Raw genomic sequence first — 15,728 nt, forward strand, 5'->3', positions numbered from 1 at the left:
TTTGAAAAAGCACACTGTAGAAGACTTCATTATTTTGGAAGTCATTATGATTCAGTTTTATTAGGACTTACATAGAATGGCATGCTAAAAGCATCGACCTCTTGAATGAAGACTAATTTCGAGAGGAATGATATTAACCATAATCAATGAAGCATTAGAACTAATCAGAAAGAAATGATGGTAGCGCCATGGGGATGACTATCTGATGCGACGGATGATAATGAGTTATCACTTAGCTTTATTGCTAACTGAAACAAGATATATTGAAATAAATCAGTCGTCTCTTCCACGACATTGTTTAACGATTTTCTTAATGCTGGAACAATATGTAAACATTATGATAATCATCCATATTTCATTTACATTTATTGATTCCATCAATAGTTCAGCATCTCTAAGTTGATTTTATATGACAACGTCAATCTTTTCGCACATTCAGTTTTGACGTAGAATGAGGTTAGCCGGGAATAAATTGTTTTCGAATTAAAATTACTCTGAACTCAGAATATCAGAGACTAAGGAACGTGGAATAAGAGCGACCTTGAGTAATAAGTAAAACATTTTAATTCGTCTACTTTTCTTAAGATAAATACAAATGATCAGCTCGATGAAATACTGAAGTGACTCTTATAAACGATGGGTGTGAATGTGATACCACAATGGAACAGCAACTCCGAACTCCCTGGGCAAACTTTGACCAATAATATCAGAACAATTCCAGCAACTTTCCTTCATCTTTTCTTTATACTTGTTTTTACTTTTCGAAGAGCATTGGGAGCTTTTAGAAAGCTACATTTCCCTGTATCTAGTTATTTTATCACCATCATTTTCGTCATTACTGTTTACTCAACCCATTTTTAAGAGCGAACTTGCTACATCACGACTACCATTGCTCTCTGCACTGATCCACCCATGTGGTATATGCAAACTTGATTAGGCTGGCATGCAGCTGCTAAATCCATCGACTCAAAGATGTTGATTAACTTAGTATATCTTCATTGTATTACCATGGACCAGGGTCGTGCAATGAGGTATACTATTACACCCAGGCAATAACGAAGGTCTGTTTTTATCCTATAAACAATTTTCCACGATTGAGTAGTAATACAAACATGTGTTTTTAGTCCACCGAGGTTAATCAGGCGTAAAACATGAATGGTTTTCTAGACCTATATCATGATTATGTCGATGGGAAAGCGCATGCGCTGTGGTATTGTGAACGATAAAATATGCAGAAGGTTACTGAATTCATATATGTTCTTCATAATCATTAGAATCACACAGTAATTATGTTTATTCGCAGAATCTTAAAATGTGCAGATAAACATCAAGAAAAAACACACTCACGCCGTGAACGCAAAATAGCCTTCATTTTAAAAGCATTCTGCTCTAAAGAATTATATTGTTGAAATGATGAATAGAAACTATAATAAAGTGATTAGAAGGTGCATGCCCAACTGCCACCCCACCCTTGCAACTGCTTTTCTGTTTCTCTCGCGTTGAAAAGGTATTCCAGTTTGCGCATAATGATACACAATGGTCAGTATTCTTTGCATACCATGTATATTCTGAATGTAAACGTATATACCTTAAATTACGGACACGGTGGCGCCTTGTTTGTGCATGGTCACGTGACATGACATTCTGCACCAATGAGTGCGGGTCTGTTATCAATCTGGAAGCCGTCTCGCTAATAGCTTTATAATTGACACATGGATGCACATTAAATTTGTCCCTCAAAAGGGACAACACTGGTCTCAGTGTAAGGACTACCTGAAACATAACCCAGGACAGTATAATATATGACATGGAATAAGATATAATAGAGAGAAAGAGAGAGGGAGATGGGGGATAGTTAGAGAGAATGATAAGGGTTGAGATGGTTTGGAAAAACATGGCTGATTATTCTGATAAAGAGGTGGCGAGAGATTCGGTCTGCGCCTTCGAGACAGAGATCAATGATATAAGGATGGTTGTACGTATGTGCGTACATGTATGTGTCGGAGAGAGAGATAGGTTGTAAGATAGAGAGGAACATGTCGTGCCGTTGGTGAATATGGTTTCTTTTCTTAAATGTTTTGTTTAAATTTGCATAAATTGTATATGCTCCTGTGTAACTTATATTTCAAACAACATAGTGAGGCCCAAACAATGGAATGAGCATGTTGGATTATTTGCTCTCCTTATCTTGACTTTATTATTTTTTACATAGCCATTTGTCAAATAATAACTTTACCACACAATTGTATCTTCCATGGAATCCTGGATTTTGATTGGCTGTTGAGCATCGTTACCGTGGATGCAACCGTCGGAGTGAAAATTTACTAAAATGCTCATTTTAATGCAACAAGTAGCAGGATATGGATTTACCACGCCGAGAGCACAACTATTTTGTGATTAATGCGTCATAAACATCGATGTTGATACTGAAAATGGAATTAACAGTGGAGACATTGTACCAATTAATGAATGTGGTATCAATATTACACCGTATTATCAAAGTAATAAGTACATTCTAGAGAACATGTTAAAAAATTAACTCTAGCCCCAACCCCCCCCACAAAAAAAAAACGACAAAAAAGTAAGAAACACACACACAGAACAATTGAAACAAAGAATAAATATAGGGAGAGAAAGAGATCTCTGACATTTCATATCTGTATTGTGGTCATAAAAGAGGAGCCAATCCTTAGCCGCATCGGAACTCAGCCGTATCGTCCTCTGTCTAACCTTGCTACCATGGCAACCCTTCTTTCCATCAGAGACTATCAATAATGCATCGGTAAAATGAAAAAACAACCAAAGGTTCCCCAACCGATTCTAATCACGTGATGTTGAAGTATATGATAGTTGACTTCTCTATTTGTTCAGGAGCCAAACGATCGGCATCTCCTCTGATATTACAGTTGAAGTATTAAAGCCCTCAAGAGAGAACGTGCTCGTATAAATATGAATATTGAAGTTCCACACTGAATGACAAAATATGTCTGTATTTTCCTATCAATAAGAAGTAGCGGATCTTGTCAAATATAGATATCCAGGCACTTCTAGTCACTGGTGTAACAGTACTGGGTTTGAAACAGACAGTGACCCCTTTAGATTATTTTGTAGATTTATTTATTTCCGCGCAACTAAATTTCCAAAATATAATCAAAGTAACAATACATATTCAATGTAATACAGACAGATCAATGACATTTCGTAACAAATATTGAAGATAAATTAAACAAAACTAAAGTGAGTTGCAATTATTTTATCTATGAAAACAATGTAGAAATGAACGGAGGGACTTTACAATATCCACGACCGAGAAAAAAAAATAATAAAAAAATGAAGAAAAAAAAGGTACAATATCAGGAATTATACTATGTATATAAAGATGAGATGTGCCAGACTTACATGTTTTCATTTTATTTGCTTGCTCACCTTGCTCCCTCGCTTATGTATCATGTTCATTTGAGATTTCCACCAGTATGGCATATGCTATGGCAAAAATGTTTGAACCATTGCGCCAGTGCATCTAACACTCAAATAACTAAATCCTAGCTTTAGTCTGTATTCCCAAAGGAGAAGTCAGTGATCATGATTCTTATGATTTATTATTATTATTATTATTATTTATTCGGCAAATACACTGTAACACAAAAATACATTTCAGTATAAATAATACAAAAAAGAAATATCAACCATTGGAACGCCAGGGACAGAAAAGTTAACTGAATTACTGTGGCATAAAGCCTCCTGTCCCAACTCAATAGTTTATTGACAATGTATATTAAAAACTAAACAGTAATAAAGTACTCGTAATATAAAATTATGATTACGGTGATGATGTCCGTGATTGTGACGATTGACAATGTTTTGTTTGATGCGCTTATTTTATCCGTTTGAAAATCTTTAATTCGGACATGTGGCCACAATAACAAATTGTTTCTACTGCGTTAGTTGTATCTCCGTTCATCATTTCGTTTTGATTTTTTTCTCTCTATTTTGCCTGTATCATCTGTAACTCGATGTACGGATCAAGTACATGCAATTGTATGTGTAATTTGATTTGTTTAAGGCGTATGCATGGCAAGGGCAACCTGTTTTCCAGCTCACGAGTGGTACGCCTTCTTCATAGGGTGCGTATCCTAGGCCTACCTAGCGGCTTATGTTTATTCTGATTTGTAAGAGATCACATAGAAAGGTGATGTATGATATGAAAAAGGATTTGATTTAAAAGTAACATGTGCATGATATTTCGCATTTGTGAATACATTGATATTCGTCATTAATAGCGTTCTTTTAAAATTGTTCCCTCTGGTACTTGACTATACTTGACGCATTCATTTCTCGTGATATGCATTGAAATACATTTTTAATCATCATTTTTCGGTATATGAAAGCATGATTAAAACAAACACATTAATTTCACAGTGGCCCAAGGTTTAACCAGCTTGAATGCCCAATAATCCATGTTGAACATGTTTAAGTCGGTGTAAAGTGACGTGGTTTATAATTATTAACAGTACGCATTTGGTCAAATACCACTGATATGTAGTGGATTATAAGTAGATATTTAAACGGCAATATCCCATGTCTCACGAACCGATTTTTATATTATAGGCTGTCTGGCTGTGGTATATACGCACTTAAATGTTGGGCAACATACTTTCCACTATGTTGGGTAATGTATGTTGGTATATATATATATACACACACACACACACATTATATATATATATATTCTGGCAATTATTATCCAATTGAGCAAATTAATTACTCAATTATTATTTTTTTATTTACCAAATTTGGACATATTTTAACCAAAAGTTGTGTGGACAGTATTTTGCCCAGTGATGGTTAAAAATCGGGCCCTTTTTGCCCAGCCTTTTTAAGACTGTTTGATTTCCTTAATATTTTATGCAACACAAAACAAACTAATTGCTTATAAGCCTTGCAAGATAAAAACCAACAAAAAAAACGTGTTTTTGTATTGGGTCATCGCTTAAATAATTTTTAGGTAGCCTATGGAAATCATATAATCGGTACGTAATTGGGTAATTTTTTTTTAAATCAAGCTCATGCAGTTTTTTTATCAACAATGCGAACATGACGAAGTACCATTGAATTATTAAAACGATAGTGTGTTGATATGAGCTAGAATGGAACTGATGGTCGAATGTAAATCATTAATTCCTGGCAGTCTTACTACAATTTACCCTTCATCTTCGGCGAAATACTGCAGTCACACCCCAAAAATGACTAAAAACCGACTAATCATATGTAATTTGAAAAAATGTAATAAATTTGATCGCTCTGCAGTTTGTTTAATACCTAGGTATGGCTGTCGCACGATTGATGAGTATGAAATGGGGACTGGTGAGCGGTGCGCTGTGGCGTGCATATGTATTCCTCGCTACATGAACATAATATGAGGGGAGCTACGAATCGATGCAAAGGTTCGAACCCTGGTCTCATCTTTTAGATGGCGAATTTGGATATACTATGTAAATATCATACACGCATGCACACAACGGGTAACCGAACCCACGCACATGAAATTTCTTTTGTCACGTTTGTCATGCCGATTTTGTACAATTAAATCTTTTAAATTTATCTAAGAGGGTACGTATGGTGCAATAGCTTATGTAGACGAGATTGAATATTCAAAATGTCATATATCGCGGTACTGTGTGGACGCAATCACACATACGCAATACACACCCACAACCACCGTAGTTTATCACTACTAGCAGTAAAAGACCGCATCAGTACACCCTTTCATCCCGATTGGGAAGTGGATGGGTCATTTAGAGATGTTTGAATAATGTGGCAGTATAGCGTAAGTAGGTTTATTTGTGATGGGTGGGCTGTTACGACTTACAGCTACCCACGGGTCTCAGTCGCATTATGTGAGAAAGAATTCCCGGGTGGATGCCGCTTTTTGAGGGCAGAGACGCTACCCCGGTTTTGGATGTCATCTACAGCGCGCATAATCGTCGCCATCGATCGGCTGCTGTTCGTATCTTCAGGTCAAAAAGAACACACACTCTCGTCTCATGCATATATCACATCTGAATGGCCTATGCGGTATTTTACTTTCATGTCAGTGTTAGGTAAGGGCGTTCGTGCGTGTGTGTGTTTGTATTTACATTTACTGAATGGAGAGAGAGAGAGAGAGGGGGGGGGGTGGGGTTATAAAAGGTAAAGAAACATGTGTGTGTATATGTGAGATTTAGATGTAAATTAAAGAGAGATACAATGACATGAAAATAGACAGAGGGAGGGAGAGCGAAAATAGAGAGTCTTATTAATAAGAAAAGTCAATCGTAAACATGGTTTAAACTGAATATTAAATGTGTTTATTCTGAGAAAGAATAGATAATAAGACGGTCATCTATCAGTGATTGACTTCAGGTGGTTGTCCTTTATACCATCCGACACATGGTGGCAACCTGTTGCAAAGCGCCTGATGCTGTCAATACATTAATTTTGATCACCTTCGACATATCACGTCTATGTACAATTGGATATTTACCTCGTGTGAATAGTTTTCTAGATTTTGATGGATGAATGAACTATTCCATATTATAGACAAATACCATATTTTAGCATTTGTAGGCAATGTAATAACAATCGATCAAAAAATACTATTCGACTATTGGGAGTTGTTTCTAATGTCCATATTACCATGTGTAATTGGTGACTGGGGAATTCGCACTTACTAATGTGTTTGTGAGTGATATAACCACAAGATACTTAATGAAAATTATCTACGAATCGCCTTGATGATTCCGACGATAACGCTTTTAACATGCATAAACATATATTAGGTACGTCTTCACATTTACGAGCGTGAGGAAAGTTCTGGATATTTTGTGGCCTCTCGATTTTCGACTCAAAATAAATAATAAGGAAAAAGATTCTGAAAGAGATTTTGTCATGATTTTGAACGTGTTAACTAGAAGATGCAGAGACTTGGAGGTGTAGTATGATTAGAAAAAAAATCTAGAACATAAACATAAGATAAGTTGTTAGATCGAATCTTAAAACAAATGTTTTAATCAGACCGTGATATTATCCTCAATATTGTCATAAAACCTGTCATTGACAATGTATATCAGCAACTGATGAGTAACGAATATATTATTTTGAGGGGCCAGACAAGGCGTATGGGCAAACTATTTTGAAAGCTGCGAATGATCGAACGGAAGCAAGCGAGCGCATTCATTATTATTCTTTTTAAATGTAAGACTGTAATGATTTTATTTCCATATTATTCAGAAAATTATATGCCATTTCGACTTTTCTCTGTCTAATCTTTCTTATACTGCACCTTTCCGTGGTCATGTCCCTCCACCGCGCGATAGCTCAGTCGGTAGAGCAGGGGTTCGATTCCCACTTGGTGCGCTAGAGCCCTTTTGTAAGGCATTCATCCTCATTACCAGGTCCGTCGGACAGGACCTAAAGCCGTCTCTCTGGTTGTTTGTTTATAAACATTCATGCTTTCTTTGCAGTCAGGTAATAAATCACCAACATCTACCATCTACATCCCCCATTCTGTATGCCAGTGATGTAGATATACAGATAAAATCTAGTACTGGCTGTATTTGTTCACACTAGTCGAGCAAAGACTCAGTCTCTTGTGGTGCAGTCACACTTCAGATACTCCAGACCGATCAAAGCTACCGTATTACGTTATTTCCAATGGAATGTCATCCGTCGATTTGGCATCGGTTTCGTCGATGTGACTGTATCATTATTGGGGAAGTAGAAGGAATGATTCTACCTGCTGGGTCTAATCAAGTCCTCACCTTGTCTACATTCCTCGAGAGGCAGGCAACACTTTCCAGGAGCGAGAAGACAGATCGCAATTCTATTCACCCAATGGCCATGATTGCACTTTTAGAAATATTAAACTACAATTTAAATATGAAGATACTAGCTAGCTTCATGAGTTCTACAGTACGTATCAATATAAAGTTTACACTTTGAAAAGGTCCTAGGAATTGAAAAATATACAACATGTGGATAATTTTTTTCACATATATTATCACATATCCAATGAAAGTAAAAGTACAATAAATGCTTGTTTTCACGTCGTGTCAAGGGGAATAAGCGATATCAAACTGACCCTGCGGAACATTTCTCATATAATTCCCTTGCACTTTTAGTCAATTGAAACAAAAGGGATACATTTAAACATTTGAAACAATTTTGCCACCCAAATTGAAATTTTGACCCTATAGGTAAACACAAACTTTACCGTTTTTGTGCTAGCTAGATCTGAGGACATAACATAATCCAAAAAATATATATATATCGGACATCTTCAGCATTCATTCACAAAGTTTTTATCATTCAAAATGAGTTAACATTTCATATTTCATTAAATACTTGTTTCTCCACATTTTCTCTACGCTTGAAAATGATTAACAAAACGAAAATCAAGATATTTCATATAAATCATATTTCATATAAAAAAATATATACGTCAGACATCTTCAGCATTCATTCACAAAGTTGTTATCATTCAAAATTAGTTAAAATTTCATATTTCATTAAATACTTGTTTCTCCACATTTTTTCTACGCTTGAAAATGATTAACAAATCGAAAATCAAGATATTTCATATAAATCACAGCTCAGTGTACAGTAAAGCAAATAACATCATGATAGCCTCGGTGTGTGGGAGTGGGTGGGGCATAGTGGCACTCTATGTGTTTTGGGCAAGGGAACAAGTTAAAAAGGTAAAAAAAATTGTTAAAATACATTTTCCTAGCTAACGTCCATGTGTTCTCCATTATTAACGTCTTATTTTATTCACATAACCACATAACTACTTCCAAGTTCTGCGAAAATCATTTTTTACGAACTTTTCAAAAGTAAGTGGTGCTCACTCAAGCGGAAATATTATTTGACAGTTGCATGGCCATTTGTTTAAATGGATCTGTACTCATGTTTAAATGTGGAAAAGCTTCATGATATGCAAATGTATAATTTTACAGGATTTTTTTCTAAGTGTAAACTTTTTTGATACGCACTTTATAATACCTTTGAAAATACGGGTACTTTACTTTTTACGATTCCACGGTAATTCTTTACCCAAAGGACTGACTTGGATATATTATAGCATTACTTTTGTTAACTTGAGCATTTAAGAATTTCTTTCACCGCTTTGCCACTACTTGACGAACGTGAATATATATATATATATATATATATCCATAATCTATACAGACTACTGACAGTGATACGATGCACTGATATGATTATTGGTAACAACGAATCACTTTGGAAGTACAAAATAATGAAGTGAAAACAGTATTTGGAATCAATTTGATAGCTTTATATTTATACTATGCGGTTGATTAGACAGTCGAGTTTCAGTATACTGCAATTGTACACACTTTTAGAAGGCCAATCTGTTTTTGTCATTTCTTAAATAGAAATTTCGAAGACACATAGAGGAAACAAGCAGCAAACCCACCGGTGCTGCTTCTTAATAGTGCAAAAGTTTTGATCAATCCAGAACATGATGTTACTGCAATATTACAGAGTTTTAAATGATGATAGTTTTTCTGTGATCAGATTGTGCATAACAATGAAAAATCCATGTTGTATATGTATTTTTTGGTCAGAAAGAGAGTGAAAACTGTAGTATGCTCCTTTCTCCCTCTCTCATTCATTCATTTATTAGATTACGTTTCAACCAACTGATACAATAGGTACTGTAAACTGATTAATTCATTGAAATAATGAAACAATGATATAATATGAAAAGGTCAACTCCCCCCTCTCTCTCTCTCCTCTCTATCTATACTACCCCTTCCACACGTATATCACCCAAAACACCCAATCCATCGCTAGCCACCCCTCTTCCCCTTTCCCTGTCACATCTGATATCAGCACATATCTCTGTCACACTCTTTCGCATTATACCCCCCTCTTTTCCAACAGAATATCATATCGCTGCCTCCATATCTCTCAATTAGCCTTGCCCTCCATTTGCTATCCCTTACGCAGAGCTGGTGGCATATATTGAAATAACCTTCGTAATGTAATTGAATAGTGCATTTACCCATGTGATATCCATAAGTATTATGCATGAGTTGTTAGGCGTTGGGCGTAGGCCCTTCCCTAGTGCCATGTATATTATGATAGCGCATTATGTAATTTATGCGTTGCATTAGGATTACAATAACGTAACTTTTCGATGACATTTCTTTTGTATATATATATATATATATTTTTTTTTTTGGGGGGGGGGGGCTTTGAATGATTTAATAAAGGTTTTGTTATCAAAATTGCATGTATAAAAACATTGCATTTTACTTATCTCACTGTAAAGTCTCTTGATTTACCTGGTTTGGGTGACATGACATTGACCTTTAAGGTAAAATACAAAGTACAACATATGGGGCAGCTGCTCGTATATGACTTCACAAATGAAGAGAAAATTCAAAAAAATCTTTTTGGGGTGATTTTTCTCAAACTTTAACCAATGATTTTTCAGTTTTGTCTGGTATTTTTTTTTGCAATTTTTTTGGGTCAGAGTGAACCTCCCATTTAAGTCACTAAGCGCTCTACAGCATTGTATCAAAATTACCCAGGCTATAGCACAGCAGCTGGGACGAGCAATTCATTTCAAGGGAACAAAATCCTGCCAGTACCCATATACCCCTCCTGGGTTGGGTGCAACATAATTTGGGTCGATATCTATCTAAGGGAAATAACGCCGTAGCTGAGAATCGAACCCACGATCCGCTGGGTCAAAGTCTGAGAATTGTCCACTGGGTCACAACGCTCGAGACGTCACATTACTCTAACCCCAAAACATATCGATGGCAACATTAATACTTTGGTGTTCTTGATCGATGGGAGATAAACAGGTGAGCATTTCATTAAAAAAAAAAAATACCGAGTATTGGTTATAAGCTACTGAAATACGTGCATCTGATTGGCTAAGAGCAACCACGTGAAACTCACTGGCATGATGTTTCATGAAACACTCCCCTGAACTGGATAATAAACCGTAACCCTGACTTATGTACCGCTTTTTTTTTTTTTTTTTTTTCAATTGAGAGTTTAGCTTAAGGACCCCACGGAAGAACAGCGGTATTATGTTAATACCGCTGAAATGGGCAATCCTCCATATTTTATTTGACGATTTTTTTATTTTTCTTTTTGTAATTTCATCATGTATATATTTTGTTTTATATGGAAATAAATACAAACAAACAAATGAACAAGCTTTAAGGGAAAAAATAATGATGATTAAGGTTTATGGCTAGAGATGTCTTCTAAGTTTAAAAGGCAGTGATCCGTGTTGATCTAAAGGGACTCCTTTTTCTATTGATCGATTCTCCAGGATGCGAGTTTGTAAGCATCACCCCTCGGGAGAGGGCACATGGATGGAAAACCTTGCACACACCACGGAATGTTTACCCAGATGACTGCCCTATACCATCCATGCAACACGTAAGCCCATTCATGCATTATCATCTTACCTTCGGTGCATGTTACCAAGCGAAGATGACTTGCTGACATCACCCAAACCACCAGGAGGATGCAGATCCCACCGTGCGCCATAATCCTAATATTGTTTCCAAAAAGTCCCGGATGTTCAACCACAGAAGTAACCTGGTTGTTTTGATTTCTGCCAATCTATTTCACCAGCGATGTATTCTGCACACTCTGTGATGAGCGCGCAATCCAAAAACAACCGCCTGGTTTGCGACGATATCCAGAGAGTCCTACAACGACAGCTTTTGCAGCGATTGTTGCTGGTAGGAAATTCTTGAAGCTCGATTGTGGGTCGTGAATTCGGAAAACAAGAATTAGTTGCGAACCTAATAGATTGTTAGAATATCAAAGCAACATCCAGCTAATGGTGGGTGTGTGTGTAGAACTCGCATCCAGGCACTCAATTCTTGTTGATGTTAATCAGAAGCGGGAATGGGTTGGCTGCGATGAAGCTATCGCACAGTGCAAACACACACACTCACAAAACACTGCAACCTCACTCCCTTTTTCGTGGCGTCGAGCGATCGATTGCATTGCACGCATTACTTTATTGCAACCTATGACTGAATGCGTCGTGTATGATCCAACCTTCTTTCTCTTCTCTGCATTTTTTGTCGTGATGCGCCACTATACAGTTTCTGGCTTCAAGCTAAGCCCATCTCTAACCACTATCCAATTAATATTCTATGTAATCCATTAAAAAATATTGTATCAATGGCATGGTATTTGTCGTCTTTGCAAGCTTTTGTGGCGTGTCAAATTTAGAATACATTCTTTCGAATAGATTCCAGTTTTGTTTGGCTCAGATAAAATCTATTTAATATAAAATGGATTCACATCCGTTGGAATGATATGTTTGAATGTGCCGCTCCACATGACAAACTCCAAAGTTATTGGCATACAGTATTCTTAAAAAATTCAAGCTCCGTAATAACCTCAATTCTAATTATGGAAAGACACTAACGTAGATTCTTTTGTTTTTTCTATCTTGATTTCCGAGCATTAAGCATTACGAGAATGAAATTCATTATCTTTATACAACCTGCAAGTCTTTGTCAACAGGTCAAGGAAGGTGAAATAAGACACTTCGTTAAAATAGATATACAGACAGACAGACAGATAGAAAGATAGATAGATAGATGAAACAAGTTACTCATATTGCCATTTGTGAATATTTCCATTGTACGTTTTATACATTGCTGTCATTTTCTTTGTGTATTCATTGTTAATTTCTAGTATCCTTTTAGTGTGATTATTTCAAACCTTGTTCTACTCTTTATACATAATTATCTGTTTTTTGTTTAATCTAGTTTTATCTCTGTATGTCTGTTTTGATGTATACTATCATATGGACCTCTGCTTATGCAGTTGAGTCTGGAATAAAGTCTTAAATTGAATAGATATATAGATAGGTAGATCGATAGATAGATAGATAGATAGAGAGATAGATAAAATGTTACATTAAAAAAATCATCGCAGCCAAAGGCCGAATTGTGATCGACTAAACAAACATGCAAGTTATAGAGTTTTCATGAAAAGTATCGTAACATTTTCTAAATGATACACAAACCTATTATGTAAATTATGTGATCTTAAAACAAAATATAGAGTCAGTGGAATAAAAGAGGAAGTCATGAAGGTGTAAGGCATGAAATGGAGAGGATGGAAAAGTGAGGAGAGAAAAGTATCGAGGCAAAAAACTGGGAGGAGAAAGGAAAAGAAAAGAAGAGATCACGTTCATCAAATATTGACATGCGCACACCATATCCTATCTTTTAGAGATGGTAGCAGGTGAAATTCATTGAGATTAAAAAAACAATAAAACATCAAATATTTACATAGCGAAGTAGTAAAGTACGCAATAATGTAATCGTATCGTTTCTATTTTTCTCTCTAGTATTTTATTTGTTTTCACTTTAGTCGCTACTTATTATGTCAACTCCACTTGCTTGTATATCATTGTACAATGCATGGATTCTTCTTGGTCCGTTATGAACGTGTATTCAATTCAATAAATTAATGGCCTTTTCACACGTGATTCTTGTAGCATCATTGTAATGATGGTGGCGATTGTAATCGTGACTATCCGCCCTTTCACACGGAAAAAAAAATCGTGATTTGAATGATGATTTCATTGAAAAATACGGCTACTGACGAAAATTTAGCGCGTGTGAAACCAAACTCGAACATGATAGAATCACTGTCAAACGCTAATCACAGTCACGATAACAATAGCAATCATCATTACAAGGATGATTCAAAATTCACGTATGAAAAAGGCCCTGTGATTCGCGTTCGTGTTTATAATCATGTTCTAGTTTGGTTTCACACATGCTAAATCTTTTTCATTAGCCTTATTTTTCACTGGAATCATCGTTCAAATTACGATTTTTACCGTGTGAAAGGGCGGGTAGAATCTGACAATATTCAATTTAGGCTCTCACACTGTCCTTGCTTGATTTCCCCATATATATTTGATATCGATCTATGTGATCAACATTCATCTTTATTTTGAATGACTTTGTTTCAGTTTCCTTTTTCTATCATGCTCTTCGTGTAACGCTGTAGAAGACCTGTTTCCGTTGAAAATTATGGTAATTGTCAGATTAAAGATCTTCGTTGAATCTAAAATGCATTGATTCGTCTAATCTTTTTTTAATCTCTATCAGAGCCAAAAACTGAAATTTCTTAATCGTAACATCCATGTGCATGTACATGCCCTGTGAAGAATATTATGGTTCAAAATTTGATTGAATCTCCAAACAAGCAAAAATGTTTTGAAACTCCCACGCCAGAAACTTTATATTATTAGGGTGCGTAAATACAGAATATTAATAATTTGAATGATTGATAAAAAAATTGCTTGCATAAAGAAGGGAGGGGGGGGGGGGGGTAAAGACAGGGAGAGCGTGTTTAGACAGAGGGGGGGGGGGGCGTTAAGGATATAAATGTTTATCTGCACAAGGGGATGGAAAGAGAAGACTTTGAAACAGACAGACGGAAAGACAGAGAGAGAGAGAGAGAGAGAGGGGGGGGGGGGGATAGAACGAAAGTAACTGGGGGTATTGGGTAGATTGCTTTTAAGAAAAAAAAAAGATTATTCACCCCTCAACTAAGACTAGATAAGACCATATTCAGGTATAGAGGAAACATACAGAGAGGGCAGATATATATAAGAAAGAAAGTGATATATATTGTGTTTGAGTGAGAGAGAGAGAGAGAGATAGAGAAGGAGAGAGAGAAAAAAGGAGATAGAGGGAGGGAGAACAAGAGGAGAGATATAAAGGCGTTTTGGTATATATATCGTGTATAAAAGTCCTACATGTATGTTCGCCAAATCACTTATCACTTCATGAAACTGGCGTGTTCGTGGTCAGAACAACATCATCATACACCTGTTACTGGCTACGGCGCCATCATCATTGCGTAGCTTACATCTTGAGTATGTTGATGTCACGTGATGTTTACATTTCTATCCAAGTTGCGAAGAATTGATATACCGAAAAAGCAAACTGGTTTATGTTAGCATGGATATGCTTTTCTTGTGAACAGGTATACATAACATTTAGGCCACACATTCTGGAATATAGTAAAATATACAATATACAATATAACATTAAATTTCGATTGTACATGATTAACGTCCCTTCAGTTGTTTATGTTTCTTTTGCGTCATTATCATGATAATTCTTAAGAGTTTATTATTTTGATGATTCTCATTCCGAATTCAAAATTTCGTCTCACCGTCCTGTATCATTCTGGCTAATTTCGAGACAGGGTATAACAGCTTAATGCCTGGCAAATGGCTTATTCAAATTTTATTGAATGGTCATCCGCCTGTTTTACGATGCCGTTCATACACTTTATGCACTCCACTTTACGCATAACTGAGTCTATATTATTTCAAGAAAACCCAATGAAAGAAAGTACACTATTTATTGGTATATATCAAGCACAAAAAAAAAATTGCAATTAAATTGCGGTTTATTATTACGGATGTTAATTGGGATTCATTCTCACACCGTGAACATACTAAGAAATTCATCGCTGAGTCACTATTATCGTCAATTCGTGTTTTGTTTTCATTCAAACCTGACAAAAGACATGAAATTGTCTTGAAAGTTAATAATTATCGCTTTAATATGTAAGCTTTTAAAAAACTAGAGGAAAAAAACTTTGGTATGAAAAAATAATGTATATATCATATAACAATCCAA

The 15,728-nt window shown here is 35.9% G+C and overlaps 1 protein-coding gene across 1 annotated transcript in view; it reads right to left on the reverse strand.

The window, feature by feature from the left end:
* The window catches only part of LOC129280881 (deleted in malignant brain tumors 1 protein-like), a 51,181-nt gene extending 39,604 nt beyond the window's left edge, over nucleotides 1-11,577 (reverse strand). The window contains exon 1 of the mRNA XM_054916876.2: nucleotides 11,496-11,577. Coding sequence (XP_054772851.2) covers nucleotides 11,496-11,577 — 82 coding nt within the window. The remainder of the gene's footprint in view (nucleotides 1-11,495) is intronic.
* Nucleotides 11,578-15,728: the final 4,151 nt, after the last annotated feature.

The sequence above is a fragment of the Lytechinus pictus genome, chromosome 17, assembly GCF_037042905.1.
Source record: "Lytechinus pictus isolate F3 Inbred chromosome 17, Lp3.0, whole genome shotgun sequence".
Taxonomy (NCBI): domain Eukaryota; kingdom Metazoa; phylum Echinodermata; class Echinoidea; order Temnopleuroida; family Toxopneustidae; genus Lytechinus; species Lytechinus pictus.